Source organism: Nycticebus coucang, chromosome 2, assembly GCF_027406575.1.
Source record: "Nycticebus coucang isolate mNycCou1 chromosome 2, mNycCou1.pri, whole genome shotgun sequence".
Classification (NCBI taxonomy): Eukaryota; Metazoa; Chordata; class Mammalia; order Primates; family Lorisidae; genus Nycticebus; species Nycticebus coucang.
In genome coordinates this window covers 172,695,555-172,720,062 of record NC_069781.1, presented here as the reverse complement: position 1 = coordinate 172,720,062, position 24,508 = coordinate 172,695,555, and the positions used below count along the sequence as shown (strand labels likewise).

The window sequence follows — 24,508 nt, the reverse complement described above, 5'->3', positions numbered from 1 at the left end:
TAAGGGCTGCTGAAAGTTACCTTTTAGGATTGAAGACAGGCAGAGCTGCAGAGGGCTTTAGATGTCAAGATGGAGAAACCAAGGCCTTGTAAGGAGTGACATCCCTGCTATCTATTTTGCCTCAGGTCCCCTCCATGATGACAATGTTGGGGCTGGAGGGTGGGAGTTTGCTTCCCTACTGAGTGGCTGGTGCTTTCTCTGAAGTAAAGGGTTGGCCTCACACTAAGCTCCCTGCTGAGACACCTGATCACAAGAGTGAACTTGCCAATCCACTCCTGCAGGGTGAATCCTCCCTGCAGGGATGTAAGGCCTGGGAAAGAATGTAGTTAGGGGTGCATGCCCAGGGTCTGCCAGCATGTCCCCACATCCAGGGACTTCAGATGCCATGTCCTTCAGTAGGAGGGCTCTCCCAGCACCCACCCCTCTAACCTTCCTGGTACAGTCTGTGGTGTCTTGGCAGGCGTTGGGACAAAGACATGCTTTCAGCCCATAGCTGTCCCTCGACACAAAGGCATCTGCTATTTTTCTGTAGCCAAAGTCAGGCTGTGGCTCTGCTTGTGCAGGGGAGCCCTTGGCAGTGGCTACCCCATAGGTGGCTTTTTTTTTTTTTTTTTTAGACAGAGTCTTGCTCTGTCACCTGGGCTGGAGTGCAGTGGTGTCATACCTCACAGCAGCCTCAAACACCTGGGCTCAAGCAATCTCCCACCCTAGGTACTTGGGCAGAGGCCAGCAGTCCCACCATGGGCTGTCTTGTGGGTATTGAGAACACTTTTGCTGTTTGAAAGAGTACAGGCCAGATGTGGTGCCAGGCCTGGCAAGAGGGGTCATTGATCAGTGGAGTTGCCTGTAGCGTCCTCTGCAGTTGGTCCTGATCGGTTCTGCTACTAAGGAACTTGTGGGGACTTCCCTTCAAACAACCAGGGAAGGCTCATCAGAGAGGGAGCCTTGTGATGTTATTGCCTCTCACCACTCCCAGCCTCTATCTAACTTATGTCTTCCCACTGAGTTGGAGCTTGGGGATACCCACATTTGGGGTTCCCTAGGCAGCCGGGGGAACCAAAGAGGAGACCTGAAGACCCATCACGAGGCTGCAGTTCTTGATGTGTGCCTGCCCACAGTCCAGGTCCCAACTGCTCTGTTTCTAAGGGTCCCCTCCCTGGGGACACAATGAGAGCCTTTCTCAGAGATAGGCAGGGCATGTGGGGCAGCCCTGGCAGCTCCCATATGCAAGAACCAGGATATTGTTCTGCATGGGCCTGGCTGGGGAGTGCTGGTATCAGGTTGGGGCTGCTTCTCTGTCCGCACCCTCTGGAATGAGCAAGCCCTAAAAGGCCTTTGTAGGTTCCTCTGTGTGGCCAGGTAGGACGGGGGCTCCCGGGGAAGGGCCTACCTGGTCTTTTGGTCAGGGATTCTGCCTCAGGCCCACCCACTCAGCCCAAGCTTGCTGGTCAGGAAATCCCAATCCCATACAAGGCCTGGTGTGCAAGCTCTGGGGCATCATGCTGAAGGAGATAGACTTCCCCCTCCCATTCTGGGTGTCTGGGGGCACGGGGCATGAGCTGGACAGTCACAAACATGTTGGTCAGCACTGCCAGATGGGAGCAAAGAGCAGTGGGTTCCCCGGGAGGGTCATGGAACCTGTCTGGAGGGGGAGCTGTCCTACTGTGTCTTGAAAGAGAAGTAGGATGCAGCAGAAGGGTTCCCAGAAGCAGGAGAACCCTTGCAGAGACTCCGGGCAATCAGGTAGCAGCCTCTGTTGTGCCTTGGAGCAGATGGCCAATAGCATCTGGGTGGACTGGCAGTGCCCTGGCTATCCACCCCTCCAAGGCCAGAGAGGGGTGTTCCTCCAGAGCTTGGGATAGGAACCCCTGACTGGCCCAGATGGGTCATGTGCCCACAGTGAGGGAGGCCAGGAAAGCAGGTTTGGGGAGGCTGGCCTCTCCTTTCCTTCAGCGTGAGGCATAGTGAGAGGAGAGGTGGCTGGGGGGCCCGGGGTTAAGTCCAGAGCAGGACTGTGTGGGGTGGCCGCGAGCTTCTCTGGCCACGAGAAGCTGCTGTTCAGATGATGGTTATTGAGCCATTGTTGCTTCATCCCATGGGATCCGTAGTGGACCCAGTCCCTGCCTGCCACCCCAGGGTCCACCCTCCCTTTCTCCCCTCCAGAACCTCACCTGCTCATGCCCTTCCTCTGCTCCCATGCTTTTCCCTGTCGTGAGTTGTCTGAAACTTCACCTCCTTGGGGATGCCATCTCTGACTCTATACGCAGAGGCCTTGTGCCACATTATTTTTGGCATCCCACTTTTTCCCTGTCATAGCAAATTGTCTTTTTCCCCACTACATGGTAAGCCCCGTGCAGACAGGGGCCTGGTCGAGCTAGGCTGTCTTCACAGAGCTTGCCAAGTGCCTCCTGACCTAGAACAAGGCTAATCTTTGTTTAAACAAAAGAACAATCCTGTGAAGCCGGGCTGTCATCTTGGCAGAGAATCTGTGTGCTCAGAGAACCTAAAGGACTTGCCCAAGGTCACATAGCTGTGAGAGGGAGAGCTGGGTCCAGGCCTGGGTCTTAGCTGCTGCTTAGTGGGTAGTGTGTCCTGGAGGAGCAGCAGAGGAGGCAGAGAGGCCCAAAGAGGTGGGTTCTGGGCCAGCTGGAGTGGTCTGTTGGGCACCAGCAGTGCCTGGGACTCAGGCTGGGTGGGGGAGGGGTTGCCTTGGGGGCTCTGGGTAGGGGTATGCCAGCTGACACAGGCGGGGAGCTCCTGGTGCCAAGGCTGGTGCCGCGTACCCAGCCTGAGGGCACTCTCCAGTCTGGCTTCAGCTGCCCCAGGCTAAGCCAGAGCCTTCAGTGAGCTTATGTTGTGAGGGGGGACTGGCCATCTTGGGAGGCCTGAGGTGTGGCTTACCTGGGCCAGACATCTCCTGTTCCTTTCCCTCAGCAGACACCGCCCTCTCCCCAAACTGCCTTTGCTCTCTCCTGGCCTCCCTGAGTGCTCGGCCCTGTCTGGTGGGGCCTCTCTGCCAGCCTTCACTGGGCCTCCCTCTGGAGAGGTGAGGGGCCTTTAGGGACAGGGGCAGTCCCTTCTGTCCACACCCCTACCCCCTCTGACTTGACTGGAGGGGAATTTTCCTGTGACTCACTCTGCTGGCACTTCCTGTGGTCACCAGGACAGGGGCTAGGGGGACCTGCAGGGCAGCTCTGTGTTCTGTGGGGTCACTGGGGGAGGGTGGCTGGTGTCCCGCCCCCCGATGAGATGTGATTGCTGGAGGCAGGCTGCATACCATATTTGGGAAATTTGCTACTCGCCTGGCAGCCTGGGGAGGGGGGCTGTGAGCCCGGGTGGGCTAAGAGGCAGCCCCTGCCCCTGACCCCTCATTGGCTCTCCTGTGGGGCTGTGGACCAGCTGTGGCTGCCTGTCCTATCCTGCCTCAGAGCCTAGCAGGTAGTTCACTGTTTGCTTTTTCAAGATGTGTAGTTTTTCAGCCCCCAAACCCAAAGCAAGAAATAGGCATTAAATACAACTATAAAAATTCTGAAAAACAGGGAGAGAAGGTACCCCCCCCCATTGTCTCAAACATGCTAGTGCTATTCTGACCCTCTTCCCACTTAAAAATTTCATATGATATTTAATTGAGACATCATTTATGCTTCATTGACTTTTTAATTCTGTCATAATCATGGTGTGGACAGTGTCATGGTAACTATAGTAATTCTGTGGCCCTTTGCCCTTGACGTTCAGTTTGGTACTGAGGTGAGCCCTTCTGGGCTCTGCCCTCCCCAAGCTGCCTCTCCCCACTCGGCCTTGCCCCTCTTGGCTCCCAATGCTCTGGCCTCTGGCCCTTTCTGGGGAAGTAGAGCTCCTGGCTGATGCTCCTAGGCAGAGGAGTGGCTGGGTCTGAACATCTGCTCCTGGGCCTCTCCTCAAGTGCCAGCATCCTCTTCCCACACTGTGTGGTGGGCCAGAAGATGGAGCTCAGAGGCATACTTTCCAGCCCTAGCCACTGGTGCAGAAGGAAGAGAATGGGCCCCAGGACCTGGTGGGGCCTCACCCCACTCTTCTCTGCCCCAGGGTCTAGGCTGTAACTTCTGGTTTCTGCCCAAGAGTTGTGCCCTTCCTTCCTCCTGGAATCTCATTTGACTCCTTGGAGATGGAGTCCAGAGATGGGACGCAGGCCAAAACCTGGGTTCTCCTTTGAGTCAGTCTAGACCAGGCTGTGAGTCTTAAGACCCCAGGAGACTCTAGGAGGGACCTTGCTGGGCAGTCCAGAGCTGAGGTCAGGTTGGGGGATGGCTGCACCCCAGAGACCTGGGCTTCCCTATGTGTGCAGTCTGGAACCCCTGCTGAACACAGACAGCCCTCCACTGCCCAGGTAGGGGCAATAAAGCCCAGCCTTGTCTCACGTGGGCACCACCCTCGTGCCTGTCCTCTGCTGGGACTGACCATCACCCTGTAGCTGGGGGCCCTCTGTGATGTCTTTGGACTCAGCCTGAGCCTGGCATCTGGACAAGGAGCAGCAGCAGGGTGAGGACCTCATGCGCAGGGATAGAAACTGCAGGGCCTCCCTGCCCTGGCCACATCTCCAGTGAGGCTCTGGGCCTGCCTTGTGGTCCTCCTCTCTCTACTCCCATGGCCTCCTCCAGGCTCCGCCCAGGCTGCTCAGTTCCTGCACTTGGTGGAGCAGAAGCCCCTGTCCCGGAGGATTTGCTGACACAGCAGAACCAGGAGCAGGGAGCACCTATCTTGTTTTCTCCTTAGCCTCAGAGAAGGTGTTTATTTGAAGTTTCTTCGTTGATTATAGATACTTTGGTAGAGTAGAGTTTTGGTAGGTACACTGTTTTTTTTTTTTTTTTTTTAGAGACAGAGTCTTACTTTATCACCCTCAGTAGACTGCTGTAGCATCACAGCTCACAGCAACCTCCAAATCCTGGGCTTAGATGATTGTTTTGCCTTAGCCTCCCGAGTAGGGACTACAGGTGCCCACCACAACGCCCGGCTATTTTTTTGTTGCAATTTGGCCAGGGCCGGGTTTGAACCCGCCACCCTAGTAACTTTTCTTTTTTTTTTTTTCAGTTTTTGGCCGGGGCTGGGTTTGAACCCGCCACCTCTGGCATATGGGGCTGATGTCCTACTTCTTTGAGCCACAGGTGCCACCCTACCGCCACCCTCAGTATATGGGGCCGGTGCCCTACCCACTGAGCCACAGGCACCGCCCTAGGTGGACTTTATTAAGTTAAGGAAATTCTTTCCGTCTTTGTTTTTTAGTATTTTTATCTTGTCATTTTTGTCTTCTTTTTTTTTTTTTTTGAGACAGAGTCTTATTATGTCACCCTGGGTAGAGTGCCGTGGCATTACAGCTCACAGCAACCTCAAACTGTTTTTTTGTGTGTGTGTGGTTTTGGGCCAGGGCTGGGTTTGAACCCGCCACCTCCGGCATATGGGACCGGCACCCTACTCCTTGAGTCACAGGCGCCGCCCCAGCAACCTCAAACTCTTGGGCTTAAGTGATTTCTCTTGCCTCAGCCTCCCAAGTAGATGGGACTACAGGCGCCCACCTCAACACCCAACTGTTTTTTGGTGGCAGTTGTCATTGTTGTTTTAGCAGACCCAGGCCAGGCTCTAAACTGCCAGCCTGGGTGTATATGGCCGGCGCCCTACTCACTGAACTATGGGTGCCGAGCCTCAAATTATTTTCTTGCATCTCATGAGAGAATCAGTTGCTGTTTCTTTTTAACCTTTTGGCCATTCTTGTCATTCTGCTGCTCTCCCTGCCACTAGTCTTAGAGGTGGTGTGGCATGGTGGTGGTTAGGAGTGTCTTTTTTTTTTTTTTAACCTTTGAGATAGATTCTTACTTTGTTGCCCTCAGTAGAGTGCTGTGGACCTCAAACTCTTGGGCTGAAGCGATTCTCTTGCCTCAGCCTCCCAAGTGGCTGGGACTTCAGGCGCCTAGCTATTTTTTAGCGACGGTGTCTCACTTTTGCTCAGGTTGGTCTTGAACTCATGAGCTCAAGCAGTCCACCCGCCTTGGTCTCCCAGAGTGCTGGGATTACAGGCATGGGCCACCGTGCCTGGCTGTTAGGAGTGCCTTAAATGCCATCCCTGTACTGTTGGCGGCTGCAGTTGGGATCTGGGCCTTACTGTGGGAATGGGGCGAGGACAATGGGGACAGAGACGCCATGATCTCTGACTGAGCCTCTTTCCCAGTGCCAAAACTAGATGCTGCCAGGTCCTAGAGGGGGTGGGAGCCCGGGGAGCCCATAGACGCCCTGTGCGTGTCCTCCTGCCCTAACGCCTGCCTGTGTCCTCTCTTCCCAGAACGTACTGGCCAAAGCTCTCTATGACAATGTGGCTGAGTCCCCAGATGAGCTCTCCTTCCGAAAGGGCGACATCATGACAGTGCTGGAGCGGGACACGCAGGGCCTGGACGGCTGGTGGCTCTGCTCGCTGCACGGGCGCCAAGGCATTGTGCCCGGGAATCGCCTCAAGATCCTGGTGGGCATGTATGACAAGAAGCCAGCAGGGCCTGGTCCAGGCCCACCCGCCACCCCAGCCCAGCCCCAGCCCGGCCACCCACAGGGCCTCCACGCTGCAGTGCCCCCGGCTTCCCAGTACACGCCCATGCTTCCTGCTGCCTACCAGCCCCAGCCTGACAGCGTCTACCTGGTGCCCACCCCCAGCAAGGCTCAGCAAGGCCTCTACCAAGCCCCTGGGTCCAGCCCTCAGTTCCAGTCACCCCCAGCCAAGCAGACGTCCACGTTTTCAAAGCAGACGCCCCATCACCCATTTCCCAGCCCAGCCACAGACCTTTACCAGGTGCCACCAGGGCCTGGAAGTCCCGCCCAGGACATATACCAAGTGCCACCTTCTGCTGGGATAGGGCATGACATCTACCAGGTTCCCCTGTCCATGGACACACGCAGCTGGGAGGGGACGAAGCCCCCAGCAAAGGTAAGGCTAGCCTGGCACTGTCATGCAACCCCATGGGTTTGGCCCCGCCCTAGTTTCTGGGTACAACCTGCCTAGATACCCCCAGAGTCGCTGGCATCCCAGCAGTGGATGTGCATTTGGTTTGGAATCAAGGTAAGAGGTGAGAGTTTGGGGAAAACTTTCATTCATCTGGTTAATATGGGCATGAACAGGCTGTGGCAGTCTGGATGGGAGGCATTGAGCTGGCCTTGCACAAGCTGTGCTGTGTGGGTGGATATTACCGCAGAGGAAGCAGCAGCAGAGGCCTGGAGGTGTGAACAAGTGTCCTGTGTGTCAGGTGGGCAGGCAGGGCTTGGCACATGAGGTCAGAGCAGCAAGCCGCAGCAGGTCCTCAGGGCCCAGTGCCTACCAAAGAGCTGGATGCTGCTCTGAGGATAAAGGATTTTGAGCATGAATGACCTGCCCAGATCAACGTCTTAGTGACGTTATTCTGACCACGGACAGAGGACATGGCAGAGTGTAGAGAGGCCAAGACTGGGGCAGGGAGCCCAAGAAGAGGAGGTTGTGAGGTTTGGGGAGCACTTGAAGGGGAGCAATCAAGTGTGGAAGGCATGTGTTGGCTTGGTGAGAGAGGGTTGAACAATGGGCTTTATTTCTTTCCTGCATAAACCAAATTTGGAGGTGAGAGGACCATCAGGCACCTCCAAAACTGTTAGTGTACTGCTGTCCTCAGCACGGTCCTGCATCTTACAGAGCAGGGGGGCTGCTGCTAGAACTCTGGCCATTACCTCTTTCGGCAGCAGGAAAGGGAAGGACACAGGAGGATGTGCCCTCTCTGATCGTCCTTCCTCTTACCTCCTTTGGCTAGAACTTTAGTCTGTGGTCCTAGCCGCAAGGGATCACATCTCGTGTCTCACTAACCCAGAGTCTGTCCTAAGGACAAAGGGGCAGGAGGCTCCTTGAGAACCTTCAGCAGTCGCTGGCCAGCCTCCTGGCACGGGGGCTCCCGTGAGTCCTCTGGGTTTCTGTGTCAGCCCCTAAATGGGGTGAGACACACTTCCAGCCATGCCCAGCTCCACAGCCCAACCCTTTTCCACTTCTGGTCAGTGGCCCAGCAGGTGCCTGCACAGTGACCTGTTTGATTCCTGGACCATAGGGGGCACCACTGATGGGATTGCCAGGGCAGGGTGCCTTGGAGAGATTCAGGCTCAAGCCCCGCAGGGTTAGTTATGCTGATAGGATGCTAGGCTCAGGGACAAGACCTGGCCTCTTAGCCCAGCAGCCTGAGCTTCACAGAGGTCTTCCTACCCCTGTGTCTCCCCATGCCCACCTAGAAAAGGGAGGCAAGACCCACCAGCTGCTTTGGGCTGAGTGAGTCAGGAGCAAGCTCTGCTCACCTTCGGTTGTTCAGCCCTTCTTTTTTTTTTTTTGTTTTGTTTTGTTTTTGTAGAGACAGAGTCTCACTGTACCGCCCTTGGGTAGAGTGCCGTGGCGTCACACGGCTCACAGCAACCTCTAACTCTTGGGCTTACGCGATTCTCTTGCCTCAGCCTCCGAAGCAGCTGGGACTACAGGCGCCCGCCACAACGCCCGGCTATTTTTTTTGTTGCAATTTGGCCGGGGCTGGGTTTGAACCCGCCACCCTCGGCATATGGGGCTGGCACCTTACTCACTGAGCCACAGGCGCCGCCCTGTTCAGCCCTTCTAAAGCTGGCAAGTGGAGTTTCCTAGGCTCAAGACATGGAGGCTGAGCCACCATACCCAGCTTCCCGCTGCCTGCATGCCTGCTCCTCCCCTGCAGCTCACCTGGAGGACCTGAGAAATCCATCCCACACCACCAGGGAGAGCCCTGGCAGCCGGTCTTGCCCTGGGAAGACCATGGTGGGTGGGTGAGGTCACTTGGTGGTGGGCACAGCAACTGGCTCTTCGGAGAGGCAGCCCAGGTTCTACCACTGGAGCTTCCCAGGGCCCAGGCTCAAACTTGTGTTCTCACTATGTCCTGTCCAAAGCCACCTGTGTTTGAACAGGCACAGACCAAGGGGATGCTTGGCCCATGGCTCTGAGCTTCTGTCCTCAGAGCCAACCCAGGGCCAAGGTGGAGACCTTGCTGGTACTAGCTAGGTGGTGAGTCAGTAGGTAGAATTGCCCCATGCTTGGCCACCAAGGGAGCCTGGGTCACCTGCTCCTGCTTCCCACCTTGAGTGGCTCTAGGGAGAGGGGCATGGTCCTGCCATGGGGAGCAGTGCCTGGCTGGGAGCCTCCATGCCCACACACGTGAACACGGGTGCACACCCACATCTCACACCCTATTCAGGCATGCCCGCCCTCTCCCCATGTTCACCTTGGTGCCCTGGTGCAAGGGAGTCTAGGGCAGACAGTGAGAGCCCTGTGGCAGGGAACAGCAGCGAGACCCTGGGGCCTGGCCTTGGCCTTAAGCCTGTGTTTTGGCAGCTGTTCTATTTCCCTCCCCGGTAAGGGGCCTGCTCGCAGACTGCTTCAGGGGGTGACCAGGCAGGCCCTTTTGTTCCTTGGGCCTGCGTCCACAAGGCCTGGCCTGGCTGGTTGCTGAGGAAGGAGAGCCCTGTGTCCTGGGGCTGGTTGCCCTCCCCCAGGAAGCTTCCTTGCTCCTGGCCTGGACAGCTTTGATTGTGTCTGTTTGTATTTTATGATTATGAAAGTGGTGTTTGGTTGCCATAGAAAATGCATAATGAATGAAAAAGTCTGAGATGAAGCTCTGCATCAAGAGGTAATCCGTGGGAAATCCTGACATATTTTGTCTAGCGTATTCTCTGTTTGTATGTGTGGTTTTGCATTTTGAAGTTGTAAGTCCAACATTTGATCTCAAAAGCATTTTCTTGGGTTTTTAAGCACCTCTCTAACCCTGAGTGTGCCTGGTGGCCCCTCTACGTGGGCTGGAGACTGGGTGGTTCCAGATTCCTTGTGTCTTTGACACAGTGTGGCAGTGAGCGTCTTGATGTGCACATCTGTGCCTGTTCAACCTCAGGTGCCTGGGAACCCGAGTCTCCTGGGGCAGGGCAGAGGTTGGCTGGGCTGACTTGCCAGACCTGCATGTGGGCAGGAGGGGCACTGGCATGGAGGAAGCCACAAGGGTGAGTGACAAGCTCAGTGGCTAAGAGGGGTCAGGACCCTAGGCCTGGAGCAGGTTCCATCTGGTGCTGAGTGATCTGCATGGCTGGGGGAGAGGTCAGGGCCACCCTGGACGCTGAGACCCTTTGGGCAGAAGCTGAGGGCAAAAGCTCATTTCTCTGCAGGTGGGACACCCCAGAGGGGAAGGTATCTGTGTGAGGTCACTCTTGGGGGAGTGCCCCTGGGTTAGGAGCTGCAGCTGTGCTCAAGGGACAGTCGTTGGGTAGAGTCAGGCCTGAGGGATGTGGCATGAGCCCAGGCGGAGGGGAGGAAGAGCGTGTCAAAGTCCTGGTTGCTCAGGCGAGTTTCCCCCTCAGTTGTGTCCTAGGAGTGGCGATCACCTTGTGGAGCTTCATTTCCCAGAGGAGGAAAATGAGACTCCCAGGTGGTGAGGGCCAGGGGTATGCCCGACATGGAGACACCGCAAGTCAGTAGAGTGACATCCATTTTGCAGAAAGGGAGCTTCCTGGAGGTGATCAGCATCCCCAGGGCAGAGTGTGGAGTGCCAGGGGTCGTCTTCTCCCTACAGAGCCAGGGCTGCTCTGGGGGTTTAATCGCCTCCCAGGGCTGACCTGGAGGCTGGGGCACGTTTCTGAGTCATTGTCCCTTGACTGGGAGGAGGGCGTGGGAGGGCACACAGCCCTGGCCTCAGGGGCCCTGTGCTGCCTGGGCTGTGAGTACATCTGACCGCATGCTGTGTGTGGGGTGTGTCACTGTGTGGGTCTATGTCCATGGCTGTCTCTGTCTTCCTCCTCTCAGACTCCGGCCGTATCCTCTGTTCTCCATGGGGCCGCAGGTGTGGAGCAGGGTGGCTCATCATTAGCAGGGCTCAGCAGCTCTCTGGAGTGTCCATTTCCCTAATGAGCTTCCCCCGCTGGTGGCTGGCCTGCGATTTTCTGATGGGACGTTCAGCATGGCTGCTTACTGCCACTGGACTCAGCTGCGGATCTGGCAAGCAGCCATTAGCCCTGGGTCTGGGGTCTGGTCGCCAAAGCCCTCTGGCCTGCGCATTTGGGCCCTGACTGCATGAGGACACATGTCAGAGGGTGGTCATGCCTCTTCCTGGCGCTGGGTCCAGGCTGACCTGCCACCCGAGAGGGGTGCCCCGCCTAACCCTTGGGGCTTGGTTCCCTACCTGCCTTTGGGAGGCCCAGGGGCCTGGAGAAGCTTTGGGCCTTGTCTCAAGGCCTGGCCAACCTGCCACGTCCCGCCAGCCCCCGCCTGCCCCAATGTTGGCAGCTTCCAGTGTCTAAAAATAGCTCTGGAGGAGACTCAAGTCTGGGGCGCTAGGAGGGGATGAGCCTGGAGAGGCAGCCCCGACTCCACTCCAGACGCCCTGGGGGCAGGGAGCACCGCACCAGCCTGCCTGGCTCTGCTGTCAGACGAAGTCCAGAAGCCAGCTGGCCCAGTGTCACCGCTCAGCCCTGCTGCGCTGCCTGGGAGGACACCTGCCAAGCTCAGGGCTGCCAGTGTCCACACCGCCTGCAGGGAGGCTGAATGCCACTGCTGTTCCCGGGGAGCCTGTCCTCAGAGCCCATGTCCTCAGGAGCGCGAGGGAGGGACCTCCTTCGGCTTTGCTGTCCCTAGGGGTGTGTGGGGGGAGTGCCTGAGTCCACCCTGTCCCTGACATCCCTTTTGATAAGGGAACAACGGCCTTTCTGTGGAGAGATCTGAATAGGGAGCCCCGCGGGAGGTGTGGGGGCCTGAGCTAGGCAGAGGACCTGCTGGGCCTCATCCTCCTCATGGTGGTGCAGGGACGCCCCAGCCCCCTCTGGCTAGTGTTGGGGTGAGGGGCATCTTGTCCTGAGCAGGCCTTCACAACCCTGTCTGCCTACTACATGGTGCCAGGCTTCCTGCTATAATTTTCTGTAGGCCAGCCCCCCACCCTGTCCCTGCTGGGGTCTTGGGAGCTACAAGGCACTTCACAGGTGTAGGTCCAGAGAGTAGTGAGGCCTTGGTTCTGATTGTGGCATCACCACCACCCACCTGCCCTTCCAAGCTGGCCCTGAGGGCTGTGAATACTTGATGGTCCTGTCCTCAGGATCTCCCCTAAGACAGGCTACCTAGGGCAGGGGAGGGTGCTTGCTCTGCCGGAGGCCCCAGGCCCTGAGTCCTGGGAATCCCCTTCAGGCCACTTCCTCCAGGCCAGCATGGAACCTGTCCCTAGAGCCTGGCAGGCCACAGCTGGGTCCCGTGGTCAGGTCAGGCCTTTCTGAGGAAGGTGGAGCTGAGGTGTCGGCAAGCAGGGCTCAAGAGGCCTTGGCCATGGCTCGCTCTGTGGTGCTGGGCACCCTAGTTAAGGGTGGCCTTTGTCCACTGGCAGTGTCCTCTAGAGCCAAGGGCCTCACCCTTCTTCTTCCCTCCTGGTCAGCTCACTCTCTGGAACCTTCTGGGTCATCCAGCAACAGAGACCTGTTTCCAAATAGATCTGGAACCAAATAGATCTGAAAACCTAGGGGTCTTATTGTGCCCCAAGCACTGTGCCTCACTGACAGAGGTCAGAGAATGCAGAGGGGATGAGGGCTAGTGCCTAAACTCACTCTCAGGGAACCCCCTCCCCCCCACCTGCGTGTTCCTCACCTGCAGGTGTGAGTAAAGTCTCACCAAGGGTCTGTAAGTGTAAGTGGGTCCTGAAGGCTGGCTTGGAGGGCCAGGGGTGAAGTTGGCTGTCTGTCCCCTAGGTGGTGGTGCCCACCCGAGTAGGGCAGGGCTACATCTACGAGGCTTCCCAGCCAGAGCAGGACGAGTATGACATCCCTCGCCACCTGCTGGCCCCAGGGCCTCAGGACATCTACGATGTGCCCCCTGTTCGGGGGCTACTTCCCAGCCAGTACAGCCAGGAGGTAGGTGTTTCGGGGTGAGTAGGAGAGGATTTTCTCAGCCCTATCCAGGGCCTGAGCGGCCCAGCATCTGCAGCCCAGGTCCTGGGGTGGCTGCTGCGGGGTTTCCACCTTTCCTATTCCGCCTATAACACCAACGGTACCTCTAACACTGCACCTTTTTGCCTCTAGGTATATGACACTCCCCCCATGGCTGTTAAGGGTCCCAATGGCCGAGATCCATTGCTGGACGTGTATGACGTGCCTCCCAGTGTAGAGAAGGGCCTGCCGCCATCCAGCCATCATGCGGTAAGCAGGCAGCAAGTGCCGGGGCCTTGGAGCAGCTCTGTGGGTAGTTGTGGGTGACTGGGTGCTGCACAGGGCCAGGGGCAGAGAGAGACTGGCCCCCAACCCTGCTTTGCCCTGTGGATATATGTATGTCTCTGGGACAGATGTGAAACTGAGCTCTCTGCTGAGTCTCCCCTGCTTCACCTGTGGCCAGCCCAGTGTGAGGCCTTCTCAGCAAGTAATGAGATGTACCAACAAGGTGACCATGGGATCTGTCATTTAAATCAGGATACTTCTGAGAGTGAACAGGGGACTAATAGTTATGTGGGAGCATCAGGCACAAACCAGGACTGTCCTGGGAAAACGAAGGTGTTACACCCTGAATATAACACACGCTGAGAGTAGCAAGTCTACACGTGGTGGTGAAAGTGGTAATGATCAAGATGAAAGTGGTGATGGTGGTGGTGAAAGTGGTGGTGATGGAAATGAAAGTGGCAGTGGCAATAGGATAGCTAACCTTTGAGTACACTTAGATAGTTAAGTGTCAACACACATGTAACCCTCAGCAACCCTGGGAAGTTCTCCCTTATCATAGCGAGTAGACAGGCACAGATTGGTGGAGCCTTCTGGCTCTAGACTTGGGCTCTTCACCATTGCTATTGGGGATTAAGAATCATGCCGATTATGTTCCTCAGGCTGTGTCCTGCCCCAGCCCCTGGGATGGGCAGATGGATGGATAGCCTTGACCATCACTTGTCCCCCCAGGTGTACGATGTTCCTCCATCAGTGAGCAAGGATGTGCCTGACAGCCCATTGCTACGTGAGGAGACTTATGACGTGCCCCCTGCCTTCTCCAAGGCCAAGCCCTTTGACCCAGCCCGACACCCACTTGTTCTTGCTGCACTCCCTGCGGACTCCCCACCAACTGAGGATGTGTATGATGTCCCACCCCCAGCTCCCGACCTCTACGATGTGCCCCCTGGCTTGCGGCGGCCTGGCCCTGGAATCCTTTACGATGTACCCCGTGAACGAGTGCTTCCTCCTGAGGTAGCTGATGGCAGCGTAGCTGATGACGGCGTATATGCGGTGCCACCCCCAGCTGAACGCGAGGCTCCAGCAGATGGCAAGCGCCTGTCAGCCTCAAGTACTGGCAGCACGCGCAGCAGCCAGTCTGTGTCCTCCCTAGAGGTGGCAGGGCCGGGCCGGGAGCCCTTGGAGCTGGAGGTCGCTGTGGAGGCCCTGGCACGGCTGCAGCAGGGTGTGAGTGCCACTGTAGCCCACCTACTGGACCTGGTGGGCAGTGCTGGTGGAGCTGGGGGCTGGCGCAGCACCCCAGAGCCACAGGAGCCACCAGTGCAGGACCTGCGGGCTGCTGTGGCTGCCGTCCAGGGTGCTGTCCATGAGCTGCTGGAGTTTGCCCGCAGTGCTGTGGGCAATGCCACCCATACATCCGATCGTGCCCTGCACACCAAGCTTAGCAGGCAGTTGCAGAAGATGGAGGATGTATACCAGACTCTGGTGACACATGGTCAGGCCCTGGACAGTGGCCGAGGCCCAGGAGTCACCCCTGAAGATCTTGACCGTCTGGTGGCCTGTTCACGGGCTGTGCCTGAGGACGCCAAGCAGCTGGCTTCTTTCTTGCATGGCAATGCCTCTCTGCTCTTCAGACGGACCAAGGCCCCTGCCCCAGGGCCTGAGGGGGGCGGCTCCCTGCACCCCAACCCTGCTGACAAGGCCAGCAGCATCCAGTCACGGCCCCTGCCCTCACCACCTAAGTTCACCTCCCAGGACTCGCCAGATGGGCAGTATGAGAACAGTGAGGGGGGCTGGATGGAGGATTATGACTACGTCCACCTGCAGGTGGGTGCCCCCCTCCTCTGCTGTCCCTCTCCCTCACAGGGCCCAGCAGGGCCTTGGTCACTGGTAAGTCTCTGAGCCTTCCTCTAACTTGGCCTGGGCCTTCCAGGCCAGATGGCTCCAGGAACCCCATTCCTCAGCCCACATGGTTGTGTCATTGGATCCTGCAGTGCCAGCCAGGAGTGGCTCCTGAGCACCTCCAGAGCTGAGCAGCTCCAGTGTTACGTTTGGGGAAACAAATTCTAAAGAAATACATGTCACAAAGATGCTTTAAGGCATGGGGAACATAGAACAAGGCAATGGAAGGTAGCTGGGGCTGGTCCTGAGGCCAGAATCCCAGCACATGGAGATCCAGGTATAGTGTTCCAGGCTGGGTGCAGCTGGACCAGGTGGCCTGGCCTGTGGGCCGAGGAGAGGGGTTTGGAGTTGATTCCTGTTAGGATGGAGCCTGCCCTGTGTGCAGCCCCTTTTCTGGGCTGGCAGGAGGTAGAAGAGGCCCAGGGCAGCCTTCTTAGGAAGCTGCTTGGTGGGCGGGGAGCCCAGCCAGCCTGCTGCCTGCATTGCCACCTGGTGGCTGCTGGGCCTCGCTGCACCCCACCAGGGGCTGGCATTTCCAGCTTAGCAGAGGACTTGACTTGGCCCAGCCTGGTCCTTTTTCCCTCTTCAGGGGAAGGAAGAGTTTGAGAAGACCCAGAAAGAGCTACTGGAAAAGGGCAACATTGTACGGCAGGCAAAGAGCCAGCTGGAGCTGCAGCAGGTAAGGCCACAATGGGGCGAGACCTTTAGGTTCCCCAGCTTCTCCCAGCATGGTGGTCTCACACACAGGCAAGAGGTGCTCAGTGTTCAGGGCTGAGTCTGGCCCTGGCCTCATGGCCATCTCCATGTTGAGGTTATTGCCTGGGTCAGGGTGGGAGACAGAGTACAGACAGGTACAGAGCAGAAGTGATCCGCTTGTGCCCGCAGGCTCTCGGCTGGGCTACCCTCACCCTTCACCCTCCCCTGGGGTCTCTCTCTACCGGTCCAGATGGTGCTCTGTGAACATTACACCCTGCTTCTGTCTCAGGCACATTTCCACAGCATTAAATATTCTTCACAAATTCTTTTTCTTTCTTTCTTTCTTTTTAGAGACAGAGTCTCACTCTTTCACCGTAGGTAGAGTACTGTGGCATCCTAGCTTACAGCAACCTCACACTGCTGGGTTTAAGTGATCCTCTTGTCTTAGCCTCTCAGTTAGCTGGGACTATAGGCTTCTACCACAACATCTGGTTAGTTTTTCCAGTTTTAGTAGACAGGATCTTGCTGTTGCTCAGGCTGGCTTCAAACTCCTGAGCTCAGGCGATCTACCTGCCTCAGTCTTCCAGAGTGCTAGGATTACAGGTATGAACCACTTCACCCAGTTAAGAAATTCTTTTTTTTTAAGAGACAGAGTCTTGTTCTGTTACCTGGGCTACAGTATAGTAGCATCATCATAGCTCACTGCAACTATGAGTTCCTGGGCTCAAATGATCCTCCCACTTCAGCCTCCCTAGTAGCTGGGACTACAGGTGCCCAACACCAAGCCCAGCTCTTACCTATAATCCCAGCACTTTGGGAGGCTGAGGCAGGAGGATCAACTGAGCTCACAAGTTTGAGACCAGCCTGAGCTAAAGTGAGACCAGGTCTCTAAAAATAGCCAGGCATTGTGGTAGTTGCCTGTAGTCCCAGCTATTGAGGAGGCTGAGGCAAGAGAATCTCTTGAGCTAAAGAGTTTGAGGTTGCTGTGAGTTAAGACACCATGGCACGGGCGGTGCCTGTGGCTCAGTCAGTGGGGCGCCGGCCCCATATACCAAGGGTGGTGTGTTCAAACCCGGCCCCGGCCAAACTGCAACCAAAAAATAGCCGGGCGTTGTGGCGGGCACCTGTAGTCCCAGCTACTCGGGAGGCTGAGGCAAGAGAATCGCTTAAGCCCAGGAGTTGGAGGTTGCTGTGAGCTGCGTGAGGCCACTGCACTCTACCGAGGGCCATAAAGTGAGACTCTGTCTCTACAAAAAAAAAAAAAAGACACCATGGCACTCTACCAGGGGTGATAAAGTGAAACTCTGTCTCAAGAAAATAAAAATAAAAATAGAAAAACTAGCGGGGCATTGTGGCAGGCACCTGTAGTCCCAGCTACTTGGGAGGCTAAGGCAAGAAGATCTCTTGAACCCCAGAGTCTTAGGTTGCTGTGAGCTATGACATCATGGTCTTCTACCCAAGGTGACAGAGTGAGTCTCTCAAAAAAAAAAACAGTAGGTAGGGCGACAGCCCCATATACCTAGAGTGGCGGATTCAAACTGGCCCCAGCCAAACTGCAACCAAAAATAGCCGGGCGTTGTGGTGGGAGCCTGTGGTCCCAGCTACTCAGGAGGCTGAGGCAAGAGAATTGCCTAAGCCCAAGAGCTGGAGGTTGCTGTGAACTGTGACACCACAGCACTCTACTGAGGGCAACAAAGTGAGACTCTGTCTGGGGGAGGGGGGGACAGTAGGCAATAATATGTTATATTAAGTGTTTTTGCTTTTCTAATTAAAAAAGCGGTGTTTAGGTGGTGCCTGTGGCTCAAATGAGTAGGGCACCGGCCCCACATGCCAGAAAAACCCAGCCCCCGCCAAAAACTGGAAGAAAAAAAAAAAGAGTGTTCAGGCAGGGTGCAGTGGCTCATGCCTGTAATCCTAGCACTCTGGGAGGCCGAGGTGGGTGAATTGCTTGAGCTCACAAGTTTGAGACTAGCCTGAGCAATAGCAAGACCCCATCTCTACTTAAAATAGAAAAACTGAGGCAAGAGGATCACTTGAGCCCAAGAGTTGGAGGTCGCTGTGAGCTATGATGCCATAGCACTCCACCCAGGGTGACAGCTTGAGACTCAGTCTCAAAAAAAAAGGAGTGTTCATGTTTAAAGGAAAATGTCTTAAAGAATATTCATCAGTTTGTGTCTCTGAAAAAAAGAAAGAAAAAGTTTTACTGTTGAGTCAGGCTTGGTGGCACATGCCTGTAGTCCCAGCTACTCAGGGCCAAGGCAGGAGGATCATTTGAGCCCAGGAGTTAAAGGCCTCAGTGAGCTATGATTACTACTACAGTCCAGCCTGGGCAGTAGATCAACCCCCCACCCCCTCACCAAATCTCTGAAAAAAGGAAACTTGCCTATGGATAATTTAATACATTTATAAAATTGGAGAAAATAGTTTACCAGGTATTAGAAAAAATGAACCCACAGGTGACACCTGTGGCTCAGTGGATAGGGTGCTGGCGGCATATACCGAGGGTGGCGGGTTTGAACTCAGCCCCAGCCAAACTACAACAAAAAAATAGCCAGGTGTTCTGGCAAGCGCCTGTAGTCCCAGCTACTCAGGAGTCTTGAGGCAGGAGAATTGCCTAAGCCTATGAGTTGGAGGTTGCTGTGAGCTGTGGCACTATGGCACTCTACTGAGGGTAATAAAGTAAGACTCTGTCTCTAAAAAAAAACAAAAACAAATGTCTGAACCCTGTGGTCAGCCATGGTGACAGATTTAAAAAAAAAAAAAGGACCCCCAAGAATCTGTCACCCAGCATACATCATTATCAGAACAAACAGCTAATCCTGTTTCATCTAGCCCATTTCTTCTCTGTAAATTTTTTTTTTTTTTTTTTTTTGTGGTTTTTGGCCGGGGCTGGGTTTGAACCCACCACCTCCGGCATATGGGACCAGTGCCCTACTCCTTGAGCCACAGGCGCTGCCCTCTCTGTAAATTATTTTGAAGATATTATACTTCAAGATAATATCTACTAAAGTAAATACTTTAGTGTATAGTTTTAGAAGCTAATTTACCAGAATTTTAACAGAAGATATTTTCAGGGGCATGAGATTACAGATGATGGCTACTATTTTTCTGCTTGGTATATTTGAATCTTTTTATAATATGTGTGTGAATTTTTGAACTGAGGATAAATTTTTTTTTTTTTTTTTTGTAGAGACTGTCTCGCTTTATCACCCTCGGTAGAGTGCCGTGGCATCACACAGCTCACAGCAACCTCCAGTTCCTGGGCTTAGGAGATTCTCTTGCCTCAGCCTCCCAAGTTGCTGGGACTACAGGTGTCCGCTGCAACGCCCAGCTATTTTTTTGTTGTTGCATTTCGGCCTGGGCTGGGTTTGAACCCGCCACCCTCGGTATATGGGGTCAGCACCCTACTCACTAAGCCACAGGCGTCGCCCGAACTGAGACTAAAATGTTTTAGCTTTTTATTTAGTTATGTTTATAGATTCATAGGAAGTTGCAGAGAGAGTGCAGGGAGGTCCACAGCACCCTTCCCTCGGTTTGCCCAGTGCTACATCTTCAGTAATTACAGTGTAACACCCAGACCAGGACAGTGACCCTCACCCCAGGCATTAACCCTTCAAAACTGTTACACAGGCGGCGGCACCCATAGCTCAGTGGGTAGGGCGCCGGCCACATACACCGAGGCTGGCAGACTCAAACCGTACCTGGGCCAGCTAAACAACAATGACAATTGCAACAACAAAATAGCCAGGAGCTGAGGTGGGTGCTTGTAGTCCCAGCTACTCAGGAGGCTGAGGCAAAAGAATCACTTAAGCTCAAGAGTTGGAGGTTGCTATGTGTGAGCTGTGATACCACGGCACTCTACCGAGGGTGATATAATGAGACTCCCTCCAAAAAAAACTGTTACATAAATATAATCCTACCTTTTGAGATTGGTGGAAAAGTACTATTAAGAACTTATAGAGACTGGTAACAGTGTGTGGTCCCACACACCACTAGGATCGGAGATTTGCTATTTCTCCACAGTGCATGGATTCCATGGGGTAGAACTCTAGAAAAGCCTTTGCTAGTTTGCCCAGGGAAATCTTCCTGGCCCTGTGGCTGTGGTCCTGACTGTGCCATTCAAGAGCCTGACCTTGTCCTGCTTACTCCACCCCCGCAGCTGAAGCAGTTCGAACGCCTGGAGCAGGAGGTGTCACGGCCAATAGACCACGACCTGGCCAGGTGGACACCGGCACAGCCCCTGGCCCCGGGGCGGACAGGCAGCCTGGGGCCCTCAGACCGGCAGCTGCTGCTCTTCTACCTGGAACAGTGCGAGGCCAACCTGACCACGCTGACCAATGCTGTGGACGCCTTCTTCACTGCCGTGGCCACAAACCAGCCACCTAAGATCTTCGTGGCACACAGCAAGTTTGTCATCCTCAGCGCCCACAAGCTGGTATTCATCGGGGACACGCTGTCTCGGCAGGCCAAGGCAGCTGACGTGCGCAGCCAGGTGACCCACTATAGCAACCTGCTGTGTGAGCTCCTGCGTGGCATCGTGGCCACCACCAAGGCTGCTGCCCTGCAGTACCCATCCCCCTCAGCTGCTCAGGACATGGTGGACAGGGTCAAGGAGCTGGGCCACAGTACCCAGCAGTTCCGCCGGGTCCTGGGCCAGCTGGCAGCTGCCTGAGTGCAGGTGGCCAGGACGATATGTGGGGGCAGTGATGATCCGAGCTGCCCCACGCTCCCATCTGAAGAGTCGATGTGCTGCAGGCTTGGGGACAGGCAACCCCAGCTCTGCCTTGGGCCTGGTGCCCCAGACTGTCCAGGGATTTGTATGTATTTATGACAGGGCAGGCTAGGGGACAGCCTCCACAGAGGAGCCGGTGCCGAAGGCCAGATGGTGGGAGTCCCTGAGTGCACCACAGGCCCAGGGAGGGTCTCACACCAGGGGCATGAGAGACTCTTATCCCTCAGGGCCTTGTGCGACCCTTGGGCTGACCCCGGTCCCCCACCAGGGCAAGTGCAGCTGTGACACGTCCTTCTCTGCACTAGGAGAAAACCCTAAAGAACTATTTTTCATTATTGATTTTCCAATGATTTGACTAATAGTCTACATTTAAATAAAATGTAAAAACTACAAAGCAGCTGCCTGAGGTGTGTTTAAGATGAGAGAGAGGCAAGGAGTAAGAAGGCAGGTGTCCTCAGGGCTGCAGTGTGGGTGACAGACTTCAGGGGAAGTGGTTTAAGCGGGTATGAGGACTGGTGGCATGTCTAGGGAGAGTGAAGAAAAAGCAGGTCGCTTCAGAAGAAATTGGAGGCCCTGGGAAGCAGTGTGGGACTGGGCTAGTGTGCCCCCTGGTGTAGGGTGAGGTCTGCAAATGGCCCCCAGGCCTTGGGAGCCTGCTGAGGGGCCAAGCAGAGCCTGGGCTGCTGCAGAGAAGTGGGGAGCAGCTGTCACATGCAGAGTCTGAGGCACAGAGGGCACAGCTGCAGCTGTGTCCCTTAGAGTCATCCCAAAGAGCCCCAGGGGTATGGAGCAGGGGTGGATGTTGAGCCAGCCCAGTGGGGTATAAGCTGTGCAGGTACATGAGAAATTCATGGTCACAGACCTTATCTAGAACTTTGCTTAGAAACTCATTCCGGTTTGTGGAACCTCCAAAGTATGTTGGCATTCCACACAGACCTGGCCTCTGAGTTGGGAAGGAAGGGCCCTGAGAAGAGCTTGGCTCCGGCAAGTGTGTGCCCTTCCTGTACACCCAAGGCAGCCTGTGGCCCAGATGGGGGCTGCAGGGTGTTCCTGGCACACCAGTGCTGTTCAGCTCTGACCCTTCTGCATATGGACTGGGGCCTCAGTTTCCCTGTACAAAGAAGAGAGTAGGGCTGGGTGTTCTGCTAGCTGTCCTGGCTCTAAACTCCCCAGAGGGGGCCCAGTGCCAGTATCTATCCTCTCAACTCCCAGCCATCTAGGTTGCTGTCTGTTTTTGACTTTTACTCAGATGGTGGGTGGGGAGGGGACGGGCTCAGCCTTCAGACCCAGGCTACCAGCTCAGTGATGTGGGTATAGGTGGTGGGCGTGAAGGGGGAGCAGGTGCCACTGCCCCAGGACACAATGCCCACCAGACTCCAGGCTCCATCGCGGTAGATGAGGGTGCAACTGTAGTCGCCCTGTGGGAAGCAAAGGACATGTCTCCAAGCCTGAAAGGATGCCCTGCCCTAGTGACAACCAATGAGGGGTCAGAGAGGTAACATTGTGGGCCCAGGGCTATGCCTGAGTTGCTCAGGTCTGTGTCCACAGGGCAGTCGCAGCTCTGCTATTGACTCCTGGGGGCAGGAGTCCCTTAGCCTAATCACTTGTCACATGGGCCAACACATCCAAGTCAGAGGAAGCCCCATGGGTGTCTGTGACCTCGCTCCCACCTTTGCTGAGCTCTGGGAAGGAGTGCAGTGAGCAGATGAGGGGAGAAGGGGACCAGGGCCTCCAGGATGCAGGTCCTGTGGTTCCCCTTAGGAACCATCAGTGATGCGGGCAGGGGAGCCTGAGTGAGCCTTACCATTCAGATAAGACACCACTGGCCCAGACACCAGTGATCTTGCTGTCCGGGAACTTGTATTTTTCTTTTCTTTTCTTTTTTTTTTTTAGAGACAGAGTTTCACTTTATTGCCCTTGGTAGAGTGCTATGGCATCATAGCTCACAGCAACCTCAAATTCTTTTTTTTTAAGGTGGAGTTTCAGTATGTGGCCCTCAGTAGAGTGCCATGGCGTCACAGCTTGCAGCAACCTCAAACTCTTGGGCTTAAGTGATTCTCTTGCCTCAGCTTCCCAAGTAGCTAGGACTACGGGTGTCCACCACAACGCCTGGCTATTATTTTGTTGTAGTTGTTGATTAGCTGGCCTGGGCTAAACAACAACCTGCCAGCCTTGGTGTATGTGGCTGGTGCCGTAACTACTGTGCTATGGAAGCCAAGCCAGAAACCTCAAACTCTTGGGCTCAAGCGATCCTCTTGCCTGAGCCTCCCAAGTAGCTGGGAATATAGGCACCCACCACAATGCCCAGCTGGTTTTTCTGTTTTTCAGCCAAGAGAAGTGTCTTGCTCTTGGCTCAGGCTGATCGCAAACTCGTGAGCTCAAGTAATCCACCCACCTCAACTCCAGAGTGGTGGGATTACAAGCGTCAGCCGCTGCACCAGCCTACAAACTTACTGTATTTTGTCATTGCACAGGAGGGGCAGGGCCGCCTGCTGCAGCTTGTTGGGGGTCTTGTTGGCTGCAGGGCGGGAGGGGGTAGGGCAGGCCCTCAGGCCACCCAGCCCACCACCAGTGGGGTGACCAGTCCCCAGGACACCTGCCCTGCCTGTGCCGCCTTTTCCCCATGAGCACCTGGTGGGACTGACCCCAGATCCTGAATTGGCACAGCTCTCTTCAGAAGGCAAGTCAGGCCCCAGGACTTGGCTTTGAGCAAAGGTGTCTAAACAGACCCTGCCCGGGTAGCCTTAAGCCATCTCCTCTGCAGGGAAGCAGGCTGACTTCCTGGTGATGGAGACAGTGGAGGGGACCTAGCCCTGGGCAAGGAGCCAGGCTGTGGCTTCCTTCTGCTCACACTTCCTGCCGCTGCTTCCCTGTGAGAGGAGAGCATGGGGCCCAGTGGGCAGCCATGGCCTGGGCAGTGGAGGGAAGGACTCTGAAGGAAGGACACCAGGAGGAGCCTCAGGGAAGTGCCCCTGGGACAACACTCACAGGTCCCTGACGGAGCTGGGACGGTGACTTCCAGCCCAGACCTCCTGGGCAAGTCCATAAGCCCTGCTGCTCCCACCTGGAGAGGCGCCAGGCTGGCCCCAGTCGTGTGGCAGGCGCTTGTGCTGAAACCTGTAAACCTGCTGTTCAGTTACCTCAGTGGGGCCTCAAGGACATGAGTTGGGCCATGTTTCTATTCGTGTTTGGTACAGTTTTAATTCAGAGGATTTAAAAGAAATGGACAGATTTATGACCGTGTTGGAATTCTCAATTGTGCTTGGCATTTTGACCGAAAAACTAAGTCTCATACTCCTAAGAAGCCCCTTCGGACACTCCCCCTTGTACGGGATCTTTCTTGTCCCAGAGAAAGTCAGCAGGGTAAGCAGCCAGGGACACTGTCTGGTAGACTAGGCGGGACAGCCAGCTTCAGCAAGTGACAGTGCGGTCTGATTGTCACACAGTGGTGCTCAGAGATCTCTAGGGGCAAGGAAGTGGAGGGGCAGACCTCCAAGTGGAGAACACAGAGGATTTTTAGTGTGACTGGGGCATGAGAAAGGCCTAGCGACAGACACAGTCTGTGGAGACCAGTGACAAAATAGCATGGGACAGGTGGTGAAGTTTAAATTATATTTTCACATTTTTCTACAATGAGCAAAACTTATTTTACAATGACAGACAGCTGTTGGGATGTTTACAGGTGCTTTATGATTGGCAAAGAAAAGGAAAGAAAGCACGGAGGGGTGGGTGCCCCTGAGCAGGGCAGGTGGGGAGCAGGATGATGCTGGGGCAGCTAGGCTGGGCGGGGGGGCGGGGGGCAGCCTCGTGCTCCTGGATGCAGCCCCTTTCCACCTGCCTAAGCTGCTGCAGCCTCCACACCCAGATGGACTCCTGGTCAAAGCTACCCCACGGTGGCTCTTCTGGAGTGGAGGGAGGTAGCAGGTAGTGCTCAGGTGCATGGCCACCTCCTCTGAGGGATGCCCAGGA

The 24,508-nt window shown here is 55.5% G+C and overlaps 1 protein-coding gene across 4 annotated transcripts in view; it reads left to right on the top strand.

The window, feature by feature from the left end:
• BCAR1 (BCAR1 scaffold protein, Cas family member) overlaps window positions 1-20,990 on the top strand; it is a 37,497-nt gene extending 16,507 nt beyond the window's left edge. For 2 of the 4 annotated variants that reach the window (XM_053607923.1, XM_053607917.1), the window contains exons 2-7: window positions 6,311-6,943; window positions 12,751-12,912; window positions 13,081-13,197; window positions 13,942-15,036; window positions 15,701-15,790; window positions 19,967-20,989. In XM_053607923.1, the coding sequence (XP_053463898.1) occupies window positions 6,311-6,943; window positions 12,751-12,912; window positions 13,081-13,197; window positions 13,942-15,036; window positions 15,701-15,790; window positions 19,967-20,479 (2,610 nt within the window). In that variant the 3' untranslated portion in view covers window positions 20,480-20,989. Of the gene's footprint in view, window positions 1-6,310; window positions 6,944-12,750; window positions 12,913-13,080; window positions 13,198-13,941; window positions 15,037-15,700; window positions 15,791-19,966 lie in introns of all 4 variants that reach the window. The other 2 variants (XM_053607941.1, XM_053607932.1) reach the window with 2 other exon arrangements.
• Window positions 20,991-24,508: the final 3,518 nt, after the last annotated feature.